At 36.4% G+C, this 23,740-nt stretch overlaps 1 protein-coding gene across 6 annotated transcripts in view; it reads left to right on the top strand.

The window, feature by feature from the left end:
* SUCO (SUN domain containing ossification factor) overlaps positions 1-19,416 on the top strand; it is a 93,077-nt gene extending 73,661 nt beyond the window's left edge. For 4 of the 6 annotated variants that reach the window (XM_040451672.1, XM_040451670.1, XM_040451671.1 and 1 more), the window contains 4 exons: positions 773-927; positions 1,411-1,502; positions 16,154-16,209; positions 17,380-19,416. In XM_040451672.1, coding sequence (XP_040307606.1) covers positions 773-927; positions 1,411-1,502; positions 16,154-16,209; positions 17,380-17,823 — 747 coding nt within the window. In that variant the 3' untranslated portion in view covers positions 17,824-19,416. Of the gene's footprint in view, positions 1-772; positions 928-1,410; positions 1,503-1,783; positions 1,875-14,368; positions 15,094-16,153; positions 16,210-17,379 lie in introns of those variants that run through there. The other 2 variants (XR_005783569.1, XM_040451675.1) reach the window with 2 other exon arrangements.
* The last annotated feature ends 4,324 nt before the right edge of the window (positions 19,417-23,740 follow it).

Raw genomic sequence — 23,740 nt, 5'->3', positions numbered from 1 at the left:
AAAAAAAAAAAAAAAAAAGAATTAAGAAGTGACGTGGGTCGTCTCACTGACAACACTTTGAGAAGCCCCCCATTTGTTGTCCTGTGGAGAATTCCTCTTGGGGAACAGCAAGAGCAGAAGTGAGGAGGAAACCAGTTAGGATGCAGTTTCAGTAACCTGAGTGAGGTGATGTTGGTTTGGACTGAGATGTTAGAAGTGGATAACAGTGTGAAGTTGTGTTCAGGAAATATTTAAGAGAATGACAAGCCTTACTGAAAGATTGGATGTCTGAGACGAGCAACTAAGGATGATCCCCACGTTTTTGGCTTAAATAACTGGGTGATTGCTGGTTCAGTATTGTAAGACGACAAAGACTGGGCAGGAGCAAGATTTTTTTTTTCCCTCCCTGAGGAAATAGTACAGATGGAAAGACACAGCAGATGTGGCAAAATGTTAACTTTGGTGAACATAGTGTGAAAGGCATGAATATGCTCATTGTGCTATTTTTTAAAGTTTTCCTTAGGTTTGAAAACGTTCAAAGAATTGGGGGGGAGGAAGAAGAAAAAGACGTTGCCTCACAGTAGTACGTTTTCTAAGAACATGCCTTACATTTTATCATTTGGAAACACATTTTAAAAATGTTAAAAATGATTTGTCTTTTGATTTTTATATCCCACTATATTTTTCCTAGTATAATTTTTATACTATAATAATAATATAACAAAATTTAATGCTAATATAATATTTAATAATATATAAACTATGTAATAATTATTAAATCCTTTTCCATCAGGTTTCAGATCGACAGAGCTATCTTGTCATATCTTTGGTTCTCTGTGTTGTCTTGGGACTGATGCTTTGTATGCAGCGCTGTCGAAACCCCTCTCAATTTGATGGAGATTATATTTCAAAACTTCCTAAAAGTAATCAATATCCAAGCCCTAAAAGGTAATATCAGCATCTTATTTCACATTTTTTACTGTGTTTTTTACATTTTTGAGAAATTTGACAGAATAAAGGAATACTGAGATAATTTTTCCCCCATATGATTGTCTTACAACTGCAGTGTTAAAACATCATTGGAACTAGAGAGATGGTCCTGTACCTGGAAGGTTCTGTAGCCCGGATTAAAGAGAAAACACTAATAGGAAGTGCATACCCTTGAAATGTTTTGGTTGTAAAGGATGCTCGAATGTGGAATTCAAAGGGAGAGGATAATAGATATTTTAATATAGCACCTTTTAGAGAATGACCTTTAAAGTTTTTTGTTTTTTTTTTTTTACACATAATAAACAATAAGTGGAGTGTTACACTAGAGATCAGTATTCTGGGGCGTGTTTAATTCTCGATAGCTTCCATCAAGCCCCAACTGCAGAGTAAATTATATGTAGTTTACCCTGTTCTCAGTGTTGGTTTTTCTTCATGTTTTAGGTGTTTCTCTTCCTATGATGATATGAATTTGAAAAGGAGAACCTCATTCCCACTCATCAGATCCAAGTCTCTACAGTTAACTGGCAAAGAAGGTAGATTCTTGTGTAATATGTATACATACACATGAATGTGGCTTACTTCTGGCATAAGTATAATGTCAGTGTTTTGTTCGAAACCATCTGCAACAGAATAGTGGGTACAAGTAACCTTTGTGTTTGTGCTGTGTCAAAGCTGCCTTATCATTTTCACACTTTATATATATATATATATCTTTGTTCCTAAAAGCCTAGAGGGTGGGGAAGGGGGGCTTAGTTTAATTAGCCATTGGTAGCTTTATTTGCACCTGCTCCTGTTTAGAAGTATTTCTTTTTAGAAAGGGATGTTTGAGAAAGTTCAACAGATTTGGAAAACCTGAATGTGCTCCCATAGCATCCTGTGCTTATCTGCCTCCTCTTCTTGTACAGGTAGGACCCCTTTTGTCTCTAGTTTAGGACCATGAGGCACTTTCTGAAAAAAAATCTAGTCTACCTCTTATTTATAGGCCAGGGTCTATAATAGCGTTCCATTGTCTGACACTCAATACTTAAATTCAAATGAATGAATATGTACTGAATGGCTGTTTTTCTGTATCCGTTCTTTTGTAATTTGTACTTATTATTATTTTTTGTAATTAGTACTTACTAAGAGACTTATATTTATAGCAGTATTAAAATAACCAAATTAATTGTATATTTCAGTTAGGAATGCTTTCTCAATTATTGGCTCCCCTTTCTTTAGGACTTAGTATGCAGCAGCATGTTTCAGCTGACTAACTCATTTGAGTGATCATTGCTGAGCATCACTGGTTTTACTGTTATCACAAAGCTTTACTGATTTAACCCATTACATATGTGCTTACTTACGATTAGTAAACCTCTTCTTTCTTCCTGCCTTTTTCTCTTTTTCTTCTGTTGGCTGATTTTTTACTATAACTGAAAAAAATTTTTTAATTTATTTTTAAGTTTATTTACTTATTCTGAGAGACAGAGAGAGAGAGAGAGTGTGAGTGTATGCAAGCAGGGGTGGGACACAGGGAGAGGGAGAGAATCCTAAGCAGGCTCTGCGCTGACCGTGTGCAGCCGAATGTTGGCCTTGAACTCACAAACCCATGAGATCATGACCTGAGCCGAGATCAAGAGTCGGAAGCTTAACTGACTGAACCACCCAGGCACCCCTATAACTGAAATTTTTGATTGAAGTGTTACATGTAAGAAAATGTAATTACATGTAAAGCTTGGTGAATTTTCTTTTTTTTTAATTATTTTACTTTATTTTTTAAAAATTTACATCCAAGTTAGTTAGCATATAGTGCAATAATGATTTCAGGAGTATAATCCAGTGATTCATCTCCTATATATAATACCCAGTGCTCATCCCAAATGCCTTCCTTAATGCCTCTTGCCCATTTAGCTCATCCCCCACCAAAAACCCCTTCAGCAACCCTCAGTTTATTCTCTGTATTTAAGAGTCTCTTATGTTTTTCCCCCTCCCAGTTCTTATATTATTTTTGCTTCCTTTCCCTTATGTTCATCTGTTTTGTATCTTAAATTCCGTTTGAGTGAAGTCATGTGATAATTGTCTTTCTCTGATTAATTTTGTTTAGCATAATACAGTCTAGTTCCATCCACGTAGTTCCAAATGGAAAGATTTCATTCTTTTTGATTGTCGAGTAATACTCCATTGTGTATATATACCACATCTTCTTTATCCATTCATCAGTCAATGGACATTTGGGCTCTTTCCATATGGCTATTGTCCATAGCACTGCTATAAACATTAGGGTGCATGTGCCCCTTTGAAACAGCACACCTGTATCCTTTGGATAAATACCTAGTAGTGTAATTGCTGGATTGTAGGGTAGTTCTATTTTTAATTTTTTGAGAAACCTCCACACTTTTCCAGAGTAGCTGCACCAGCTTGCATTCCCACCAGTGGTGCAAAAGCGTTCCTCTTTCTCCGCATCCTCACCAACATATGTTGTTGCCTGAATTGTTAATTTTAGCCATTCTGACAGGGGGGAGGTGGTATTTCATTGTGGTTTTGATTTGTATTTCCCTGATGATGAGTGCTGTTGAACATGTTTTCATGTGTCTGTTAGCCAAAGCTTGATGAATTTTCATAAACCAAATGAACACACCTGTATGACAATACCCAGATTAAGATGGAGAACTTAGGGTGCCGGATGAATTTTATTACTTTATGTACCTCATGGAAATATATTAATCGTAAAGTATTTGTTTTTCTGTGACTGGTTTTTTTCACTGAACATCATGTCCTCTGGGTTCATCCACGTACATGCGACCAAATTTCCTTCCTTTCTAAAACTCAGTAATATTCTGTTTTCAGATATACCACAATTTGTTTATTTCATCTGTTGATAGCCATTTAGATTGTTTTCAGCTCTTGGCTATTGTGAATATTGCTGATATGAACATGAGTGTGCAAATGTCTCTTTAAGACCTTGCTTTCAGTTCTTCTGTATGTATACTCAGACATTGGATTGCTATATCATCTGGTAGTTTTATTTTTTTTTATTTTTTATTAAAAATACTTATTTTAATGCTTAGTTTTAAGAGAGGAAAACAGAGAGCACAAGTAGGGGAGGGGCAGAGAGAGATGGAGACACAGAACCGGAAGCAGGCTCCAGGCTCGGAGCTGTCAGCACAGAGCCTGACGCGGGGCTCGAACTCACAACCGTGAGATCGTGACTTGAGCTGAAGTCAGACACTTAATCGACTGAGCCATCCAGGTGCCCTGGTAGTTTTATTTTTTGAGGAAACTTTCCACTGTTTTCTATAGTGGCTGCCTATTATACAATCCCTCTAGCAGTATACGAGGGTTACAATTTTCTCCACATCCTCACCAACACTTGTTTTTGTTTGTTTGCTTGTTTTTGTTTTTTGGATAGTAGTCATCCTAATGGGTGTGGTGAATTCTCATTGTGGTTTTGATTTGCATTTCTCAGATAGAAATGTTGAGCGTCTTTTCATGTGCCTGGTGGACATTTGTAAATCATCTTTGGAGAAATATCCTTTGCCCAGTTAAAAAACTTTTTTATTTGATATTTTTCTTTTTTAACTTTATTTAAATCCAAGTTAGTTAACATATAGTGTAATCATGGTTTCAGAAATAGAATTTAGTGATTCATCACTTATGTGTAACACCCAGTGCTTATCCCAGCAAGTGCCCTCCTTAATGCCCATCGCCCATTTAGCCCATCCCACCTCCCCTCCAGCAAGCCTCAGTTTGTTCTCTGTATTTAAGAGTCTAGGGGCACCTGTGTGGCTCAGTCTGTTAAGTGGCCGATTTTGTCTCAGGTCATGATCTCACAGTTCATGGGTTCAATCCCTGTGTTGGGCTCTGGGCTGACAGCTCAGAGTCTGGAGCCTGCTTCAGATTCTGTGTCTCCCTCTCTCTGCCCCACCCCAGCTTGCTCTCTCTCTCTCTCTCTCTCTCTCTCTCAAAAATAAATAAACTTTAAGAAAAAAAAAGAGTCTCTTATGGTTTGCCTCCCTCTCTGTTTTTATTTTTCCTTCTATTTGGATTTTTTGTTAATTTCTTTATATATTCTGGATATTAATCCCTTATGAGATACATGATTTGCAAATGTATTTTCCCATTCCTTGGATCATTTTTTCACTCTTGATTTTGCTTTGATGGACAAATGTTTTTAAGTTTGACGAGGTCTCATTTGTCTATTTCTGCTTTTGTTGCCTATACTTTAGATGTCATATCCAAGAAATCATTGCCAAGTCTCGTGTCATGAAGTTTCCCCTGTTTTCTTATAGGAAGTTTATAATTTTACACCTTAGATCTTTAATCCATTTTGAGTTAACTTTTATATATTGTGTAAGGTAAGGTCCAAATTCATTCTTTTGCATGTCAGTATCCAGTTTTCCCAGTACCATTTGTTGAAGAAACTGTTTTTTCCCCCATTGACTGGTCTTGTTACTTTTGTTGAAGATTATTTGACCATATGTGTAAGAGTTTATTTCTGCGTTCTTTATTCCATTGGTCTACTTATCTCTCTTAGTGCCACACCGTTTTGACTGTACCTTTGTAACACATTTTGAAATCAGGGGTGTGAGCCCTCAAACTCCATTCATCTTTTTCAAAATGGCTTTTTCTATCTGAGGTTCCTTGAGATTCAATATAAATTTTAGGATGTATTTTTCTATTTCAACAAAAAAAAATATTGTTGGGATTTTGGTGGGGATTAGGCTGAATCTGTAGATTATTTTGGTAGTATGGACATTGTGTTTAGTATGGACAGTATTAAGTGTTCCAGTCATGAACGTGAGATGTCTTCTCATTTGTTTGTATCTTCCTTAATTTCTTCCATCAATATTTTGTACTTTTCTTACACATTCTTAGGCTTATTTCTAAGTAGTTTATTCTTTTTGATACTTTTATCAATGGAATTGTTTTCTTAATTTCCTTTTTGGATTGTTCATCATTAAAGTATAGAAATACAGCTGATTTTTGTATTGATTTTGCATCCTGCAACTTTGCTAAATCCATTTATTAATTCTAATGTTTTTTTTTTTTATTCTTTATTTTGAGGGAGGGAGGGACAGAGAGAAAAAACACAAGTGGGGGAGGGGCAGAGAAAAGGAGATTCATATACATGATTGCATCCCATTTCAATATTGTATAGTATTTCAGTAACTGACCAGTTCACAGTGTATTTATCCATTCTGCTACTTACAGTTGGGGCTATTATAGGTAATGCTGCTGTAAACATTCCTTTGTATACTGGAACATAGTTGTATGAGTTTCTCTAGGAATATTATATTTAACACTGCTGGGTTGTAGGTCATGTTTATCTGCAAATGAACAGATAATGATAGACTTTTCCAAAGTGGTCATAACAGAGTATGCTTCTACTAGTGCCTTGAGAATTTCCATTATTCTACATTCTTGCCAACAAACACTGGATTCTCAGGTTGTAAAGTGTTCGTTAATCTTATCACAGTTATAATTTGCATTTGCCTGATTACTAATGAAGTTGAACAACTTTACTTATGCTTTTTAGTCATTTGACTTTCCTGGACAACTGTAAGTTTTTTGCCTGTTCTTCTGTTAGATTGTTTACCTCTTTTGTACTGGTTTATAATTTTTAAGATTGTAATCATACTCATTGGTTTGTTAAATATGTTGCAGATATTTTATTTCACTTTGAGATTTGTCTTGTAATTGGAGTCTTTTAAATAAGAGAAGCTCCTCTTGATTTCAATGTAATCAAATATATGGGTTTTTCCCCCCATTCCTCAAAAAATGGTGGTTAGTGCTTTTTATCTCCTGTTAAACAGAATTTTTTTCTCCAGGTTTATGGATGATACTGTTATAATTTTCTTTTAAATGTTTGCTTCAGTTTTTATTTTTAGTTCTTTAATCTACTTAGAATTGATTTTTTTGTATGTGACCTTTGGTAGGAATTCCAACGTAAAATCTTATATAAATATATTCATTTATTTTGGGTTTCTTGGCCATTATTGACTGTTCATGTTTTCATATAAATTCAGAATTATCTATTAAATGTTTCATCACAAACAAAATTTAATTGAGATTACAGTAACTGAATATCAGTTTGGGAAGGATATAAGCATTATCTCTGTTTACTCTAAAAAGGTCAAACTTTTGGGAGCTTTATTCCTAGAGTATTTTTTGATGCTGGTAAATGGTATCATGTGCGTGTGTGTGTGTGTGTGTGTGTGTGTGTGTGTGTGTGTGTGTATTGCTGGTGTGTAGAAATACAATAGATTTTGGTATTAGTGAGATTAGCTGTGTGCTTATTCATTTTCCCTGGATCTGTCCATTTCTGATAGATAGGTATTAAAGCCTCTACCTATATCCTCTTGCAGTATTAACCTCTTTATCATTATGAAATGCTGCTCTTTATCCCTGATAATTACCTTTTTCTGAAATCTGCTCGGTCTGAAAGTAATATTCCTAACTCTGCTTTTTTTTTATTTGTGTTAGCATGGTATATCTTTCTTTATCCCTATACTTTTAATCTATACCTTTATATTTAAAATGGGTTTCTTGTGAAAATAATCCCATTTACAATTGCACCAAAAATAATAAAATACATAAGAATAAACTGAACCAAGGAGCTAAAAGACCTGTACTCTGAAAACTATAAAACACTGATGAAAGAAATTGAAGATGGCACAAACAAATGGAAAGATATTCCATGCTCATGGGTTGGAAGAACCAATATTGTAAAAATGTCCATACTACCCAAAGCAATCTATAGATTTAATGCAATCCCTATCAAAATACCAACAACAATTTTCACAGAACTGGAACAACTAATACTAACATGTGTATGGAACCACAAGGATCCGAAATAGCTAAAGCAATCTTGAAAAAGAGGAACAAAGCTGGAAGCATCACAATCCCAGATTTCAAGATATACCGCAAAGCCATAGTAATCAAAACAGTATAGTTACGGCACAAAAATAGACACATATGTCAATGGAACAGAGTAGAGAGCCCAGAAATAGATCCATGCCTATATGGTCAGTTAATATATGACAAAGGAGGCAAGAATATACCGTGGGGAAAAGACAGTCTTTTCAACAAATGGTGCTAGGAAAACCAGACAACTACATGCAGAAGAATGGAGGTGGACTACTTTCTTACACCATCCACAAAAATAAACTGAAAATAGAGTAAAGTTCTAAAATGTGAGATCTGAAACCATAAAACTCCTAAAAAAAAATATTTTAAAAAGAACATAGGCAGTAATTTCTTTGACATTGGCCATTGAAACATTTTTCTAGATAGATAGTCTAGATAGGCAAGGGAAACAAAAGCAAAGTTAAAGTATTGGGACTACATCAAAATAAAAAGCTATTGTACAGCAAAGAAAACCATGAACAAAGTGATAAGGCAACCTACTAAATGTGAGAAGATATTTCCAAGTGATCATTAATTTGCAAAATATATAAAGATTTTATACAACTCAACATCATGAAACCCAAATAATGCAATTAAAATTGGGCAGAGAACTTGAGTAGACATTTTCCCATAGAAGACCTACAGATAGCCAACAAACACATGAAAAGATGTTCAACATCACTAATCATCAGAGAAACGCAAATCAAAACCATAATGAGATAACTGCCTCATACCTGTCAGAATGGCTAAAATCAAAAGCACAAGAAACAACAAGTGTTGGCAAGGATATGGAGAAAAAGGAACCCTCATGCACTGTTGGTGGGAATGCAAACTGGTGTAACCACTGTGGAAACAGTATGAAGGTTCCTCAAAAAATTAAAAACAGAATTACCATATGATCCAGTAATTCCACTACTGGATATTTACTCAAAGAAAATGAAAACACTAATTTGAAAAGATATATGCATCCTTATGTTTATTGCAGCATTATTTACAATTGCCAAGATATGGAAAAAAACCTGTGTCTATCCATGGATGAATGAATAAAGATGTGGAGTATATATATACATGGAATGTTACTTAGCTGTAAGAAAGCATGAGATCTTGCCATTTGCAACAACCTGAATGGACCTGAAGAATATGATGCTAAGTGAAATAAATCAGACAGAGAAAGACAAATGCCTATGATTTTACTCATGTGGAATTTAAGAAACAGAGAAAGAAAAAAGAGACTCTTAAATATACAGAACAAACTGGTGGTTGTCAGATGGAAGATGGGTATGGGGGATGAGTATAATAGGTAAAGAGGATAAAGAGTATACCTGGTGAACACGGAATAATGTACTCAATTGTTGAATCATTATACTGTACACCTGAAACTTATATAACACTGTATATAAATGTTTTAAAAAATTAAACCAGGTTCTTGAAAACAACATATGGTTGCATCTTGTGTTTTGATCAGCTCTTACAATCTTTGTCTTTAAATTGGTGTATTTAGACTGTTGATGTTTAAAGTGATTGTTGATATAGTTGGATTAATATTTACCATGTTTATTATTTGTTGTCCTTATTCTTTGTTCCAATTTTGTCTCTCTGAATTTTTAAAAAATGTTTATTTTTGAGAGATAGAGATAGCATGAGCAGGGGAGGAGCAAAGAGAGAGAGATACACAGAATCCGAAGCAGGCTCCAGGCTTTGAGCTGTCAGCACAGAGCCCAGTGTGGGGCTCGAACTCACAAACCGTGAGACCATGACCTGAGCCGAAGTCGGACGCTTAAACTGAGCCACCCAGGCGCCCCCCCACCAATTTTGTCTTTCGTACTTTCTCTGCCTTTTGTGCTTTTAATTCAGCATTGTACATAATCCCATATTTTCTCGGTTCTGTTACTTTTCCTAGTGGTTGCCCTAGAGTTTGCAATATACATTTACAACTAATTCAAGTCTACTTTCAAATAACACTATACCACTTCATGGGTAGTACAACTATTTTATAATAACAAAATGTTTTTTTCCTCTTTTTCTTTTTTTGTCAAAATATTTGTAATTTCTCCCATCCATCCCTTGCTGTCATTCACTTCACTTCCATGGAAGCATATATATACATAAGCATATTCAAATACATTTTTGCTATTACTGTTTTGAACAAACTGTTATCTGTTAGATCAATTAAGATTAAGAAAAAGGTTGATTTTACCTTTAATTATTCCTTCTTTGAAGCTCTTCCTTTCTTTATGTAGATATCAGTTTCTGACCTATATTGTTCTCTAACTTTCTGAAGAACTAATTTTAACATTTTTTTGCAAGGCAGGTTTATTGCAACAAATTCCCTCAATTTTTTGCTTGTCTGAGAAAGCATTCCTCCCTCACTTGTGAAGGATAATTTCATAAGATATAGAATTCTAGATTGGTTTGTTTTTTCTCTCAATACTTTAAGCATTTCGTTCACTCTCTTGCATGATTTCTGAGGAAAAGTCAGATGTAACGTGTCTTTGCTCTTCTAGTGAGGTGTGTTTTTCTTCTGACTTTTCAGGAGTTTTTCTGTATCTTTGATTTTTTTGAAGTTTGTATGTGATATGTCTAGGTGTAGTGTTTTGGCATTTTTTTCTGCCTTGTGTTGTCTGAGCTTCCTAGATCTGGGTTTTGGTGTCTGGCATTAATTTGGGGGAAATTCTCATTCTTTATTACTTCAGATCTTTCTTTTCCTTTCTCTTATTCTTGTCCTTCTGGTATGCTCATTACACACATGTTACACATTTTGTAGTTGTCCTGCACTTTTTGGATATTCAATTCTAGGTTTTTTTTTCTTTTTTTTCTTTGCTTTTTGTATTTGTGTGTGTGATTTCTTTTTCCAGGATTTTATTTAAATTCAAGTTAGTTAATATACAGTGTAGTGTTGGTTTCAGGAGTAGAATTCAGTGATTCATCACTTACATGTGACATCCAGTGCTCATCCCAGCAAGTGGCCTCCTTAATGCCCATCATCCATTTAGCCCATCCCCCTACCCAACACCCCTCCAGTAACCCTTAGTTTGTTCTGTGTATTTAAGAGTCTCTTATGGTTTGCCTCCCTCTCTGTTTTTATCTTATTTTTCCTTCTCTTCCCCTGTGTTCATCTGTTGTGTATCTTAAATTCCACATAGGAGCAAAGTCATATGGCATTTGCCTTTCTCTGACTAATTTTGCTTAGCATAATACACTCTAGTTCCATCCATATTGTTTCAAATGGCAAGATTTCATTCTTTTTTGATCGCCAAGTATTATTCCATTGTATGTATACACCACATGTTCTTTATCCATTCATCAGTTGATGGACATTTGGGCTCTTAACACACTTTGGTTATTGTCAGTAGTGCTGCTATAAACGTTTGGGTGCATGTGTTCCTTTGAAATAGCACACTTGTATCCTTTGGATAAGTACCTAGTAGTGCAATTGCTGGGTCGTAGGGTGGTTTTATTTTTAATTGTTTGAGGACCCTCCATGCTGTTTTCCAGAGCCGCACCAGTTTGCATTCCCACCAGCAGTGCAAAAGAAATCCTCTTTCTCCGCATCCTCGCCAACATCTGTTGTTGCCTGAGTTATTAATTTTGTTTATTTATTTTTAAAATGCCGTGTAATTATTTGTTGAAAGATGGGGTATAACATAGTGGTGAGGTGTGGTGGTAAAGGAAGCATTCTGTAGTCCTATGATTAGGCCTCAGGCTTTTGGTGAGCTTTTGTTCCTGACTGTAAACTTCACCAGTGCTTCTCAGCCTTCCCCTTTCCCTTAGGCAGGTTAGGCTCCAATAAAACACCAGTAGGTGCGACTCTACTGAAATAGATCTCCTAAAGTCAGACCTTGTTAAGAAAAACAGATGGGGTGCCTCGATGGCTCAGTCGGTTAAGTGTCCGACTTTGGCTCAGGTCTTGATCTCGCAGTTTATGAGTTCCGGCCCTATGTTGGGCTGTGTGCTGACAGCTCGGAGCCTGGGCCTACTTCAGGTTCTGTGTCTCCTTCTCTGCCCCCCTCGTGTTCTGTTTGGCTTGCTTTCAAAAATAAATAAACATTAAAAAATTTAAAACCTCACAAAACTGTGGGGGCTCCCCTCTTGGAGTCCCCCTTGGACTTTCTTTTTTTTTTAATTTTTTTTTTAATCTTTATTTTTGAGAGAGAGAGAGAGAGAGTACAAGCAGGGGAGGAACAGAGAGAGAGGGAGACACAGAATATGAAGCAGGCGCCAGGCTCCAAGCTGACATCAGAGAGCCTGATGTGGGCTCGAACTCACAGACTGAGAGATCATGACCTGAGCCAAAGTCAGAAGCTTGGCCAATTGAGTCACCCAGGTGCCATCCCCCCTGGGACTTCTTAACTTACAGATATATCCACACTGAACATCCAGCAATTTATCAATTGTAGTTCAGGTTTTCCTACCCGGGCACTGTTCCCACAGAGGTTTCTGCCCAGGCAATTTGTGATTGTATCTGCCTATCTCCAGGTTTTGTGACAGCAGTTTTCCTTGTGACCTCACTTCTCTGAAGTATCTAAGAAGAGTTATTTTTCAGTTTGTTCAGTCTTATACTTGTTGTTATGACAGAGTGGCAACTTCTGTGAATACAGGCACACCTTTTGAGACTAAAGAGAATTTTGTTTCTTCCTTTCCAATCCGTGTAGTTTTTATTTGCTTTGTTTCCCTAACTGCAGTGGCAGTTTTTTAAATGTTGAATAGAAGTGGTTGGTAGGCACCTTTGTCTTGTTCCCATTCTTAAAGGGAAAACTCTTAGTGTTAAGGATTATGTGTGTCATAGGTGTTTTGTAGATACCTATTATCTAAGGAAGTTCCTCTCTCCTGTTTTTTTTTTAAAGTTTATTTTTGAGAGAGAGAGAGCGTGAGCACAAGTTGGGGAGGGGCAGAGAGAGAGGCAGAGAGAGAATCCCAAGCAGGCTCTGCTGTCAGCGTAGAGTCTGACGTGGGGCTCAATCCCACGAAACTCTGAGACCATGACCTGAGCTGATATCAAGCGGCAGAGTCTTAATGAACTGAGGCACCCAGGCACCTCCCTCTCTCTTCTTAGTTTGCTGATAGTTCCTCTCCCCCATGAATCTCTGTTTAATTTTACCAGATACTTTTTCAGCTTCTTTTAAGATGATCGTTTCTAATCTCTTATTAAAATTATACTAATTGATTTTCTGGAGTCATACTCTTATTACATTCTTAATAAATACAAGTTGGCATGATATGTTATTTACATGTGTGTTTTTTGTGTCTATATTGTTAATTTCATGTAATTCTGTTTGATACTAAGGAATTTTGCTGTCTATTGTTCATGAATAAGATTAGTATATAATTTTTTATTTCTCAGATTGTTGGGTTTTGTTGTGTATAAAGCTTATATTATAAAACCAGATGGCCAGTGCTCTCTTATTTTCTCAGGAAGAGTTTAAAATTATAATTATTTCTTTTTTGAATTATTAGTCACATAGGTCCAGTCCAGAATCTTCTTTGTAAAAGGCTTTTAATTCAGGTTATAGGAACCTGATTTTTTTTGTCAATTTAAATTAAAAATTTCCATGAACTTTTCCATTTCGTCTAAATGTTAAAATTTATTAGCATAAAGTTATTCATGTATCTTTTATCTAGTGACTGTTTTTATTATTCCTCCCTTTCCTTGAAACTTTTTGTTAGAGAAAAAGGACATTCTTTTTTGCTATCAGTAGAATAGAAGTTGTGCATTATTTTTAACATGTTCTGGTACCTTAGAATTTACAAGTACTCATTGAAGTCTGCAGTTAACCCGTTCTTTCACCTTTTCTTGAATAATACAAAGATCTTTTATCCCCAGCTTGATATATATGTTACTGTTTTGTGTATTTAAATTCTATTTGTTTTGCTTGGTATACAATTATTATTTTTTACCCTAGCATTCATTTACATTTATCCAAAGATATACTGATTTCTTAATTCTTCAGTTCTTTGAATCTCTCATTTAGTATCTTTTATCAATAGTGGGAAAATTGTTGTTATTGTTGTTTTTTGAGAGAGAGTATGTTCCTGTGCTTGTGTGCGAGTTGGCGGCGGGGGCAGGGGGCAGTGGGGAGAGAATCTTAAGCAGACTCCATGCCCAGCACGGAGCCCAACAAAGGGCTCAATCTCACCACTGTGAGGTCATGACCTGAGCTGAAATTGAGTTAGACACTTAACCAGCTGAGCCACCCAGACACCCCAATACTGGAAAATTCTTAACCACTTCCCCCCAAAATATTACCTCTACCTCATTCTCTTTTAGAGTCTCCATTTAATTAAATCCTTCTCAGTTTATCCCCCTTGTCTCCTAAACTCTGTTCTTTTTGCCATTCTGTGCTATATTTGGATGATTTCTTCTGATCTCTTTTCCAGGCCACACATTCTTCAGCTATCTGTAGTCTGCTGTTAAATTCTTCCATTAAGGTTTTAATTTCAGTTATTACATTTTCCATTTCTAGGAATTCTTTTAGTATTTTTTTAAACATCTAGGTCCCTTTTGTGTTTCCTGCAGATATTTTCAAGCTTGTTTTTTATTTAAACATAGTAAGTATAACTGCCTTTGTGGTCTGTGTTTGATAATTCTAATATCTTAAATCTTTGTGAGTCTGTTCATTAATTGTCTCTGCAGCCTCTTGCTCAGGTGCTTAGTGTCTTTCTGTGCTTTGTGTTGGTCCTTCTCTTTGAAAAATTATTTGTAGGGATAATTTGAGAGCTAAAAGGTAGGTCTTTATTCCAGAGAGAATTTGTGTTTGCTTTACATTCACAATACTTTATATTTATGCCATGAGGTTACTTGGACCACCAGGTGGTCCCTGCATCGCATGGGTTAATTCTTTCTCTGAGGGTATATAGTTCTTTAGAGTCCCAGCTTACTGTGAGGAGAGTCAGGGTATCTTACTAGACTGTTACTTTGGGTGGGCCCTAAGGTTTGATTTCTGATTCATTACCTTGATACCATTAGATCTGAAGTTCACATACTCTTGCATTGGCAAATGCCGTCAGGACAGAAGTGACTTTTGTGTTCCACTTGACTATCGGGATTCCTATTTTTCATTCACATTTGGAATGGAGATTACCTACTTGATCTTGGCCGCTCTTCAGAGCTTTTAGTGATTTTTGTTTTTTAAAATCCATATTTTAGCTGCATTGAGCAGAGAAGGTGATCTGAGTAACAGTTAACAACCATTTCTAGAAGTAGGTGTCATTTTTTTAAAAAAATTGACTTGAGTAAGATTAGTAATCTGATAGAAATGACTAAAGAGGAATGTCTTTATACTTTTGGTATATTTTTATGAATTTGATATAGTTTATATATTTTGATACTTTTATGTATTTGATGACTTTGTCAACAGATTTCTAAGACATAATGTAAAAAAACTGTAATTGGTTGAATCATGTCATTAGTTAATTTGCAGTATATGAAGTTTTATAGTGAATTTTGCAACTTATAAACTTCTGGCTCTGTCAGACCATACATTGTTTACTTTTAATGGGTTGAATGAGTCTGAAATCTCATTTATCTTGTCAGTCAAATGTCTTGTCAAGATGTGTATCTTGTCAGTGTCAGAATGGTATACAGCTGTCTTGAATGTGCTTAATGAAATCTTAAAAACCTAAAATGAATATTTCTAATTTACTCACCTTGCCAGAAGTATTTATTCATTATTGTTTATGATTATATTCATTATTATAATTATAATTATGTATTCATTATTGCTTATAATTTATATTGCATGCTTAAGCTATTTTTAGATTTTGGAGTTCATAGTTTCAGTCACAGTAAAATACAATTAGAAAAAGCGTCTTAAATCTGTTTTTTGTGTGTATGCTCTTTTAACTGGCTTTCATACCTGGTCACAACTGCTTGTTGTACATGATTAACCCACGTTTGTGACACAGTGTAGTTTAGTCTTTTAGGGAAATACTCAAATGATCTGTAGGTTTGTTATTAGCTTACCTGGTGATGTTATACTTCTCATCAGGTAAGAGGTTAGGGCTGGGCCCAAGGAAGGATCCTTACTGTGTTGGCTGATAGCTAGCTGTCTGTCAGTTAGAAACTTAGGGAAGTTATTTCAAGGTGACCAGTCAAGCCCAAAATAAGAATGGTACCATCTCCCACCTTGTTACTTTTCACTAATTTAAAATGCATAAATATATGCTTAATCTGGTATAATTATAAATTCATTGGATCTGTTAGGAAAATAATCACTAAAGGATAATATGTAATATTTTATAGTGTTTATCATGCATAATCTACTTTACATTTTAAATCTTTTTTTAAAATTTTTTCTTATAGTAGACCCAAATGATTTGTACATCGTAGAACCCCTCAAGTTCTCTCCAGAAAAAAAGGTAATATTTTGATCCTTTTTAAGTATATTGTATTACTTGGTACTAGACGAGGAAATAGCTTGAAAGGTTTGATATAACTGGTCCTTAAATTCTACTGTTTATTTTCAGTTATAGTAATAACACAAATAAATGTTACAAAGGTCAGCAAACTATGACTCACAAGCTGTATCTGGCCTGTGGCCTGTTTTGTATGGGCCTGGAGCCATCTTTAAAGGGTTGTAAAATAAAAAAAGAATATGCAAGAGAGACAGTATGTGAAATACAAAGGCTAAAATACTTACTGCCTGGCCCTTTACAGAAGAGGTTTGCTTTTCTGTGAAGCAAGTTTATGTGAGAAAGCAAGTTATGTGAGAAAACTGAAACTCGGAGATTTTGTCTTCTTGGAATGATCCATTAAATGAGTAGCAAAACTCAAAATAATACTATGATTTTTTCCGTTTTGCCTCTCAAAGTAAGTTGTACTCTTTTTGATTAGAGGTGATGGTCTCTAGGTGAAAGAACTTGGACTTGAGAGACAAATAAACCCAGGATTCAATCCCAACCTGGCCACTTGCTGTGTTGTAACTTGAGCAGAGAACCAAACCTGTGGACCTTGGTTTTCTCATTTAGTAACCAGGGATAAAGTACCCCCTTCTCAGGGTTGGTAAGGAAGATACACCTGAAAGCAACTTGTGTGGTACCTGGTGCTTAGTAGGTACACAGCTGTTAGTTATCACCCCCTAAGTCTATTGTCAGAGGTGGCAGCTAAGAGGGTTTTTTTTTTTAATGTTGTGTTTAGTTTTTGAGAGAGCCTGTGCAAGTGTGTGCTAGTGGGGGAGGGGCAGAGAAAGAGGGGGACAGAAAATCTGAAGCATGACAGGGTGATAGCAGCGAGCCCAGTGCAGAGCTTGAGCTCACAAACCGTGAGCTCATGACCTGAACCGAAGTCGGACGCTCAACTGACTAAGCCACTCCGGCACCCCAAAAGAGTTTTGACTGAGTGTATTTACAAAATGAGAAGGTAATGGTGGTATCTATGCAGAACATAACAGGACGTCACGCTGTTCATAATGCTGTTTCACTTTTCACTGGGAGCTGGCACTTTCCTCCATTAGTTCAGCTCTCCAGGTGTTTTGAGAGGTTAACTATTGGAAGTCTAATAACTACCCTTTTTAAAAATTTGTGTTCTAGAAAAAACGCTGCAAGTACAAAACTGAAAAAATTGAAACCATAAAGCCGGCAGACCCACTGCACCCGGTAGCCAATGGAGACCTAAGAGGAAGGAAGCCCTTTATGAACCAGAGAGACTTTTCTAATATGGGCGAAGTTTATCACTCTTCTTATAAGGGCCCCCCATCTGAAGGAAGCTCAGAAACATCATCACAGTCTGAAGAGTCTTATTTTTGTGGCATTTCAGCTTGCACAAGTCTGTGCAATGGACAGTCCCAAAAGACAAAAACTGAGAAGAGGGCTTTAAAACGAAGGCGATCTAAAGTCCAAGACCAAGGAAAACTGATAAAAACTCTAATACAGACTAAGTCAGGATCATTGCCGAGCCTGCATGACATAATCAAAGGAAACAAAGAGATCACCGTGGGAACATTTGGTGTCACAGCAGTCTCGGGACATATCTAAAATGAAGAGAACTTTTCATACTGGAGACTTTTTTTTGTTGTTCTTTGAAGAGCAGTCTGTGGTATTTGAAGGGTTTGGGGGAGGGAGAAAATATTAATGGGAAAAGTATTCAGAAATTATGGTTTCTGCCTTTTTAAAACAGTAGGTGGGATTGTGTCAATCTTGATTAATGAGCTGCAGTTTTACAAGGCTGATCACTTCCTACAGGGACAATGGTAGACATTTTATAAAGATGTTTTTTCACAGATTAATTACTGGGACAAACATAATTTGGAAGCCCAGTTCCTTTGGGTGTGATAGGAATGAAAGCCTAAACCTCTTCCTTTAGCTTTGTTCCTATTTCTTGCACCTTCCCATATTTATGTGCCTTTCGTCTATTTATAACGCCACTGGAAGAGGAGGGAGAACTTTTTCTGTCGTTTGATTTCTTTTATAACTTTGTTAGTTTTTTGAAGCTGCAAACACTACAAGGCTTTAAGGTGATCTGTGCCTGAAGTTCAGTAATGTGGGTCAGACAGTGTAAAGTCCTACAGATTTGCCGACTAGACTTCTGTTTAGCAAACTCACTGGAAACAAAAAAATTGCTGGAATTTTTAAGTCTTACTCTTTTCGGTAAATGGCGATACTGGTATTTTCATTTAACTTGTTCACACTAGTTTTTCTCTAGTTACTAAATGAGAAAAAAGCCTACAAGATCTTTTCTTGCAAGTGACTGGTATTTGCAAATAAATTTTTTATAAATTCACCTTTCAGACACATTTAACCATTTGTAAAGGATTTCTTTAGCTACATTACATTTTAAACATTCACAATGAGCACTAATCCTCCAGACTTTCTGGTCAGTGTTTCCTGTTACTGCAGATGGAACATTTGAAGGTTTGTCAAATGAGCCCAGGTCTCATGTGATATAATCACTGCCTATGTCCATATACCCGGAACCATGTGAGTTTGTCAAACCTTGTCTAATTGGTCAAGTCTAAAGGGATTATTATTCCTTGATGTTTGCTTTGTATTGGCTACAGATGTGCAGAGGTATACATGTGCGATGTCAATGTGTCTGTCTTCATTTTGTCTTTTTTTTTTCTTTAAAAATAATTGGCAGCGACTGTATTTGAAGAAAATGATTTCTTAGTGTGTGTTTGTACAGTAATGAGTGAAAGTGGAAAGTTTCTTTTTGAAAGGGAGCGAATTGACCATTTTGTGTTATAAGATTTAAGTTATAACTTATTGAGCACTTTTAGTAATAACTGTTTTTAAATCTGTCTAATACCTTTCTGGGGGTATTGTTTGTAATGTGACCTATTTAAAGCCTTTTTTGTTTGTTTAAGTTGCTGCTTTTAGGTTAACAGTATGTTTTAGATGATTTAAATTTTTTTCCAGTCTGTACAATTAGCCATTCAGAGCAAGAGGGCCTGATTGTATAGAAACTCACTGAAAAGAGGTCCAGAGGGGAGCAGAGCGAGGGCGGGAAGTTCCACATCCGTGTCAGCACCCAGTGTTGTGGAAAGATGACTTTCAATATGTAACTACAGAGCTGTAGTGCCATTAGAAACTGTGAATTTCCAAATAAATCCGAACACTTGTCTTTATTAATTACTGGCTCTTCTGTTCTTTGAAGGAGAACTTACAAATGTATTCACCCTGAACACAGATTGAAGTTTTGCCGCTTTGAAAACTAAATACAGCAACATCCCATTACATAATTGATCACATTTAAGGCAACTCTAAACTGACTGAACTTACACATAAACATTTTGTTCCCTATACAATCAAAATTTCACCATTTGAAACACAAAAAGGACAGTTTTGATCTTCATTCAGGGGAATACATGTCTGTGTTTTCCTCTTATCAGGTGCCATCTTGAGGATGATTAATTTTTCATTGTTTCCACATTTTACAGTTTGGGGTTTATTTTTCCTCTCTGAGGTTAGGCCCACATGAGGAGAAAAAAAAGTTCTTGCCATTTGTAGATTTGCACCTGGTAAGAAGCAGTGTATACATAATAAGCTCTCAGAGGTCCTTGAGAGTCAACCTCATTCTATCTTATTTCTTGTAACATTAGGCATTAAAACAGCATACAATGAAAGGAAACTGGGGGATTTTAAGAGCAAAGATGCCAAGTACAGCGGTTCCTTTAACTGGATTTTTAAAAACACTGTGTTACACGTACATACAATTTGAGGAATTAGTTTTTTGTAAGTCTTGTATGGGAAAACAGTGGTTCTCTACTCTCTGCCACTACACCCCCCCCCCCCCGCCCCACCACTGCCTTTCCCCACCAAGGATTGTTTGCTTTGCAACAGCATCCTTTTCAGCTCTTGTCTTATTTTACCACTTAATGGTTTTCCAGTTTAAGAGGTGTTCTCAGTTTGAATATATAAGCTTACATACATGAATATGAAGTAGATCTATTTGTTAACCTACTTGGACAAACCTACGTAAGATTGCAGTATATGAAGTAACATGTCAATTTAGAAATACTGCTTTTCTAAAATCTGTATTTTCATAGGGGGTGCCTGAGTGGCTCAATCAGTCAAGTGTCCAATTCTGGATCTCAGGGTCTTGAGTTCAAGCCTTCCATTGGGCTCCACGCTGGGTATGGAGCCTACTTAAAAAGGAATGAATGAATGAATCTGCATTTCATAGAACAAATTTATTAAAAAACCTCATGCTTTTCCCCAGCTTTTTAGTTTGAAAATTTTAAAATCCACAGAAAAGTTGAATATCCATTCACCTTTACCCAGATCCAGCAGTTAACATTTTTAGTTTGTTTTTTCTGTGCGTGTGTCTGTGTGTGTGTGTCTATTTGCATACACAGCCATGCACAAAACATTATTTTGGGTGAACCATTTGAAAGTCGGGACACTATAAGCCTTCACCCCTAAATGCTTAAGCATGTGTTTCCTAAGAATAAGGACATTCAGCTATGTAGCCACAATACTAGTATCATGCCTAAGAAAGTTAATAATTCCAGAATCTAATACACAGTCTGTAGTCAGATTTTTCCAGTTGTCTTCTGTGGACACTTTTGTTTTTTTGGTCCAAGGTCCAGTCAAGTTCATTTGGTTGTATTGTCTGTTTAGGTTTTTGTTTTTGTTTTTTTTTTTAAAGTTTATTTTATTTTTGAGAGACAAAGAGCACAAGCAGGGGAAGGGCAGAGACAGAGGGTGTGAGAGAGAGAATCCCAAGCAGGCTGTGCACTGCCAGGGCAGAGCCCAACACGGGGCTCAAACCCACAAACCGCGAGATCATGACCTGAGCCTTAAAGTCAAGAGTTGGACACTTAACTGACTGAGCCACCCAAGTGCCCCTATTTAGGTTCTTTTAAGTCAATACAGATGGCTTTATGACTTTGCATGTCTTCCTTGTGCTTATTTTCTCTGAATCATTCCAGTTTTAGTGTATGGGCTACCAAAGTGGGCACTAAGAGCTTTTCAAGTGATGTGTTCATACTGTTACTAAATTTTATCCCAACCCACAAGTATCCATTTGTATAACATTAAGACATTAAAAAATATCTTACGGGAACATGTATTCATGACCCCTGCATCATACCCCACTTAATAGGTTACTTTCAAAATTAATCTTTAGAATATTTGTTTCCAACAGAGTTCATCACTTGCAACTGTAAAGTCATACACCCTAGACTACCAACTGAGGGTTACATTTTTTAATAAAGCATGTATTAAAACCCACCAAATGCCAATTGTTAACATAAAGTAGATAAATCTGAGCAAACATAAGCATTTGTGATTTTTATTATTCTCCCCTTTTTAAAATGTTTTTTATAATTTTATTTTTTTAATTTACATCCACATTAGCATATGATTTCAATAGTAGATTCCTTAATGCCCCTTACCCATTTAGCCCATCCCCCCTCCCACAACCCCTCCAGCAACCCTCTGTTCTCCATATTTAAGAGTCTCTTACGTTTCATCACCCTCCATTTTTATATTATTTTTGTTTCCGTTCCCTTATGTTCATCTGTTTTGTCTCAAAGTCCTCATATGAGTGAAGTCATACGATTTTTGTCTTTCTCTAACTTCACTTACCATAATACCCTCCAGTTCCATCCACATAGTTATAAATGGCAAGATTTCATTATTTTTGATTGCCGAGTAATACTCCAGTGTGTGTGTGTGTGTGTGTGTGTGTGTGTGTGTGTGTGTATATATATATATATATATATACCACATCTTCTTTATCCATTCATCCGTCGATGGACATTTGGGCTCTTTCCATACTTTAGCTATTGTTGATAGTGCTGCTATAAACATGGGGGTGCACGTGTCCCTTCGAAATAGCACACCTGTATCCCTTGGATAAATACCTAGTAGTGCAATTGCTGGGTTGTAGTTCTATTTTTAATGTTTTGAGGAACCTCCATACTGTTTTCCAAAGTGGCTGCATCAGTGTGCATTCCCACCAGCAATGCAAAGGAGATCCTCTTTCTCCGCATCCTCGCCAACATCTGTTTGTTGGCTGAGTTGTTAATGTTAGACATTCTGACAGGGGTGAGGTGCTATCTCATTGTGGTTTTGATTTGTATTTCCCTGATGATGAGTGATGTTGAGCATTTTTGCATGTGTCGGCCATCTGGATGTCTTCTTTGGAGAAGTGTCTATTCGTGTCTTTTGCCCATTTCTTCCCTGTATTATTTGTTTTTTTGGGTGTTGAGTTTGATAAGTTCTTTATAGATTTTGGATACTAACCCTCTATCTGATATGTCGTTTGCAAATATCTTCTCCCATTCTGTCAGTTGCCTTTTAGTTTTGCTGATTGTTTCCTTCACTGTGCAGAAGCTTTTTATTTTGATGAGGTCCCAATAGTTCATTTTTGCTTTTGTTTGCCTTGCCTCTGGAGACATGTTGAGTAAGAAGTCGCCGCGGCCAAGATCAAGGAGGTTTTTTCCTGCTTTCTCCTCGAGAATTTTGATGGCTTTCTGTCTTACATTTAGGTCTTTCATCCATTTTTAGTTTATTTTTGTGTAGGGTGTAAGAAAGTGGTCCAGGTTCATTTTTCTGCATGTCACTGTCCAGTTTTCCCAGCACGACTTGCCGAAGAGACTGTCTTTATTCCATTGGATATTCTTTCCTGCTTTGTCAAAGATTAGTTGGCCATACTTTTGTGGGTCCATTTCTGGGTTCTCTATTCTATTCCATTGATCTGAGTGTCTGTTCTTGTGCCAGTACCATACTGTCTTGATGATTACAGCTTTGTAATACAGCTTGAAGTCTGGGATTGTGATGCCTCCTGCTTTGGTTTTCTTTTTCAAGATCGCTTTGGCTATTCGGGGTCTTTTCTGGTTCCATACAATTTTTAGCATTGTTTATTCTAGCTCTGTGAAGAATGCTGGTGTTACTTTGATAGGGATTGCATTGAATATGTGGATTTCTTTGGGTAGTATTGATTTTTTAACAGTATTTGTTCTTCCTATCCAGCAGCACGAAATCTTTTTCCATTTTTTTTTTTTGTCTTCTTCAATTTCTTTCATAAGATTTCTACAATTTTCAGTGCATAGATTTTTCACCTCTTTGGTTAGATTTATTCCTAGGCATTTTATGGTTTTTGGTGCAATTGTAAATGGGATCGATTCCTTGATTTCTCTTCCTGTTGCTTCATTGTTGGTGTATAGGAATGCAACCAATTTCTGTGCATTGGTTTTATATCCGGCAACTTTGCTGAATTCATGAATCAGTTCTAGGAGTTTTTTGGTAGAATCTTTTGGGTTTTCCATATAGAGTATCATGTCATCTGCAAAGAGTGAAAGTTTGACCTCTTCCTGGCCAATTTGGATGTCTTTTATTTGTGTTATCTGATTGCAGAGACTAAGACTTCCAATACTGTGGTGATAGTGGGCATCACTGTCTTGTTCCTGACCTTAGGGGGAAAGCTCTCAATTTTTCCCCATTGAGG

The sequence above is a fragment of the Herpailurus yagouaroundi genome, unplaced genomic scaffold, assembly GCF_014898765.1.
Source record: "Herpailurus yagouaroundi ecotype Mexico unplaced genomic scaffold, PumYag 205, whole genome shotgun sequence".
Classification (NCBI taxonomy): Eukaryota; Metazoa; Chordata; class Mammalia; order Carnivora; family Felidae; genus Herpailurus; species Herpailurus yagouaroundi.
This window is presented reverse-complemented; position numbering and strand designations above follow the sequence as displayed.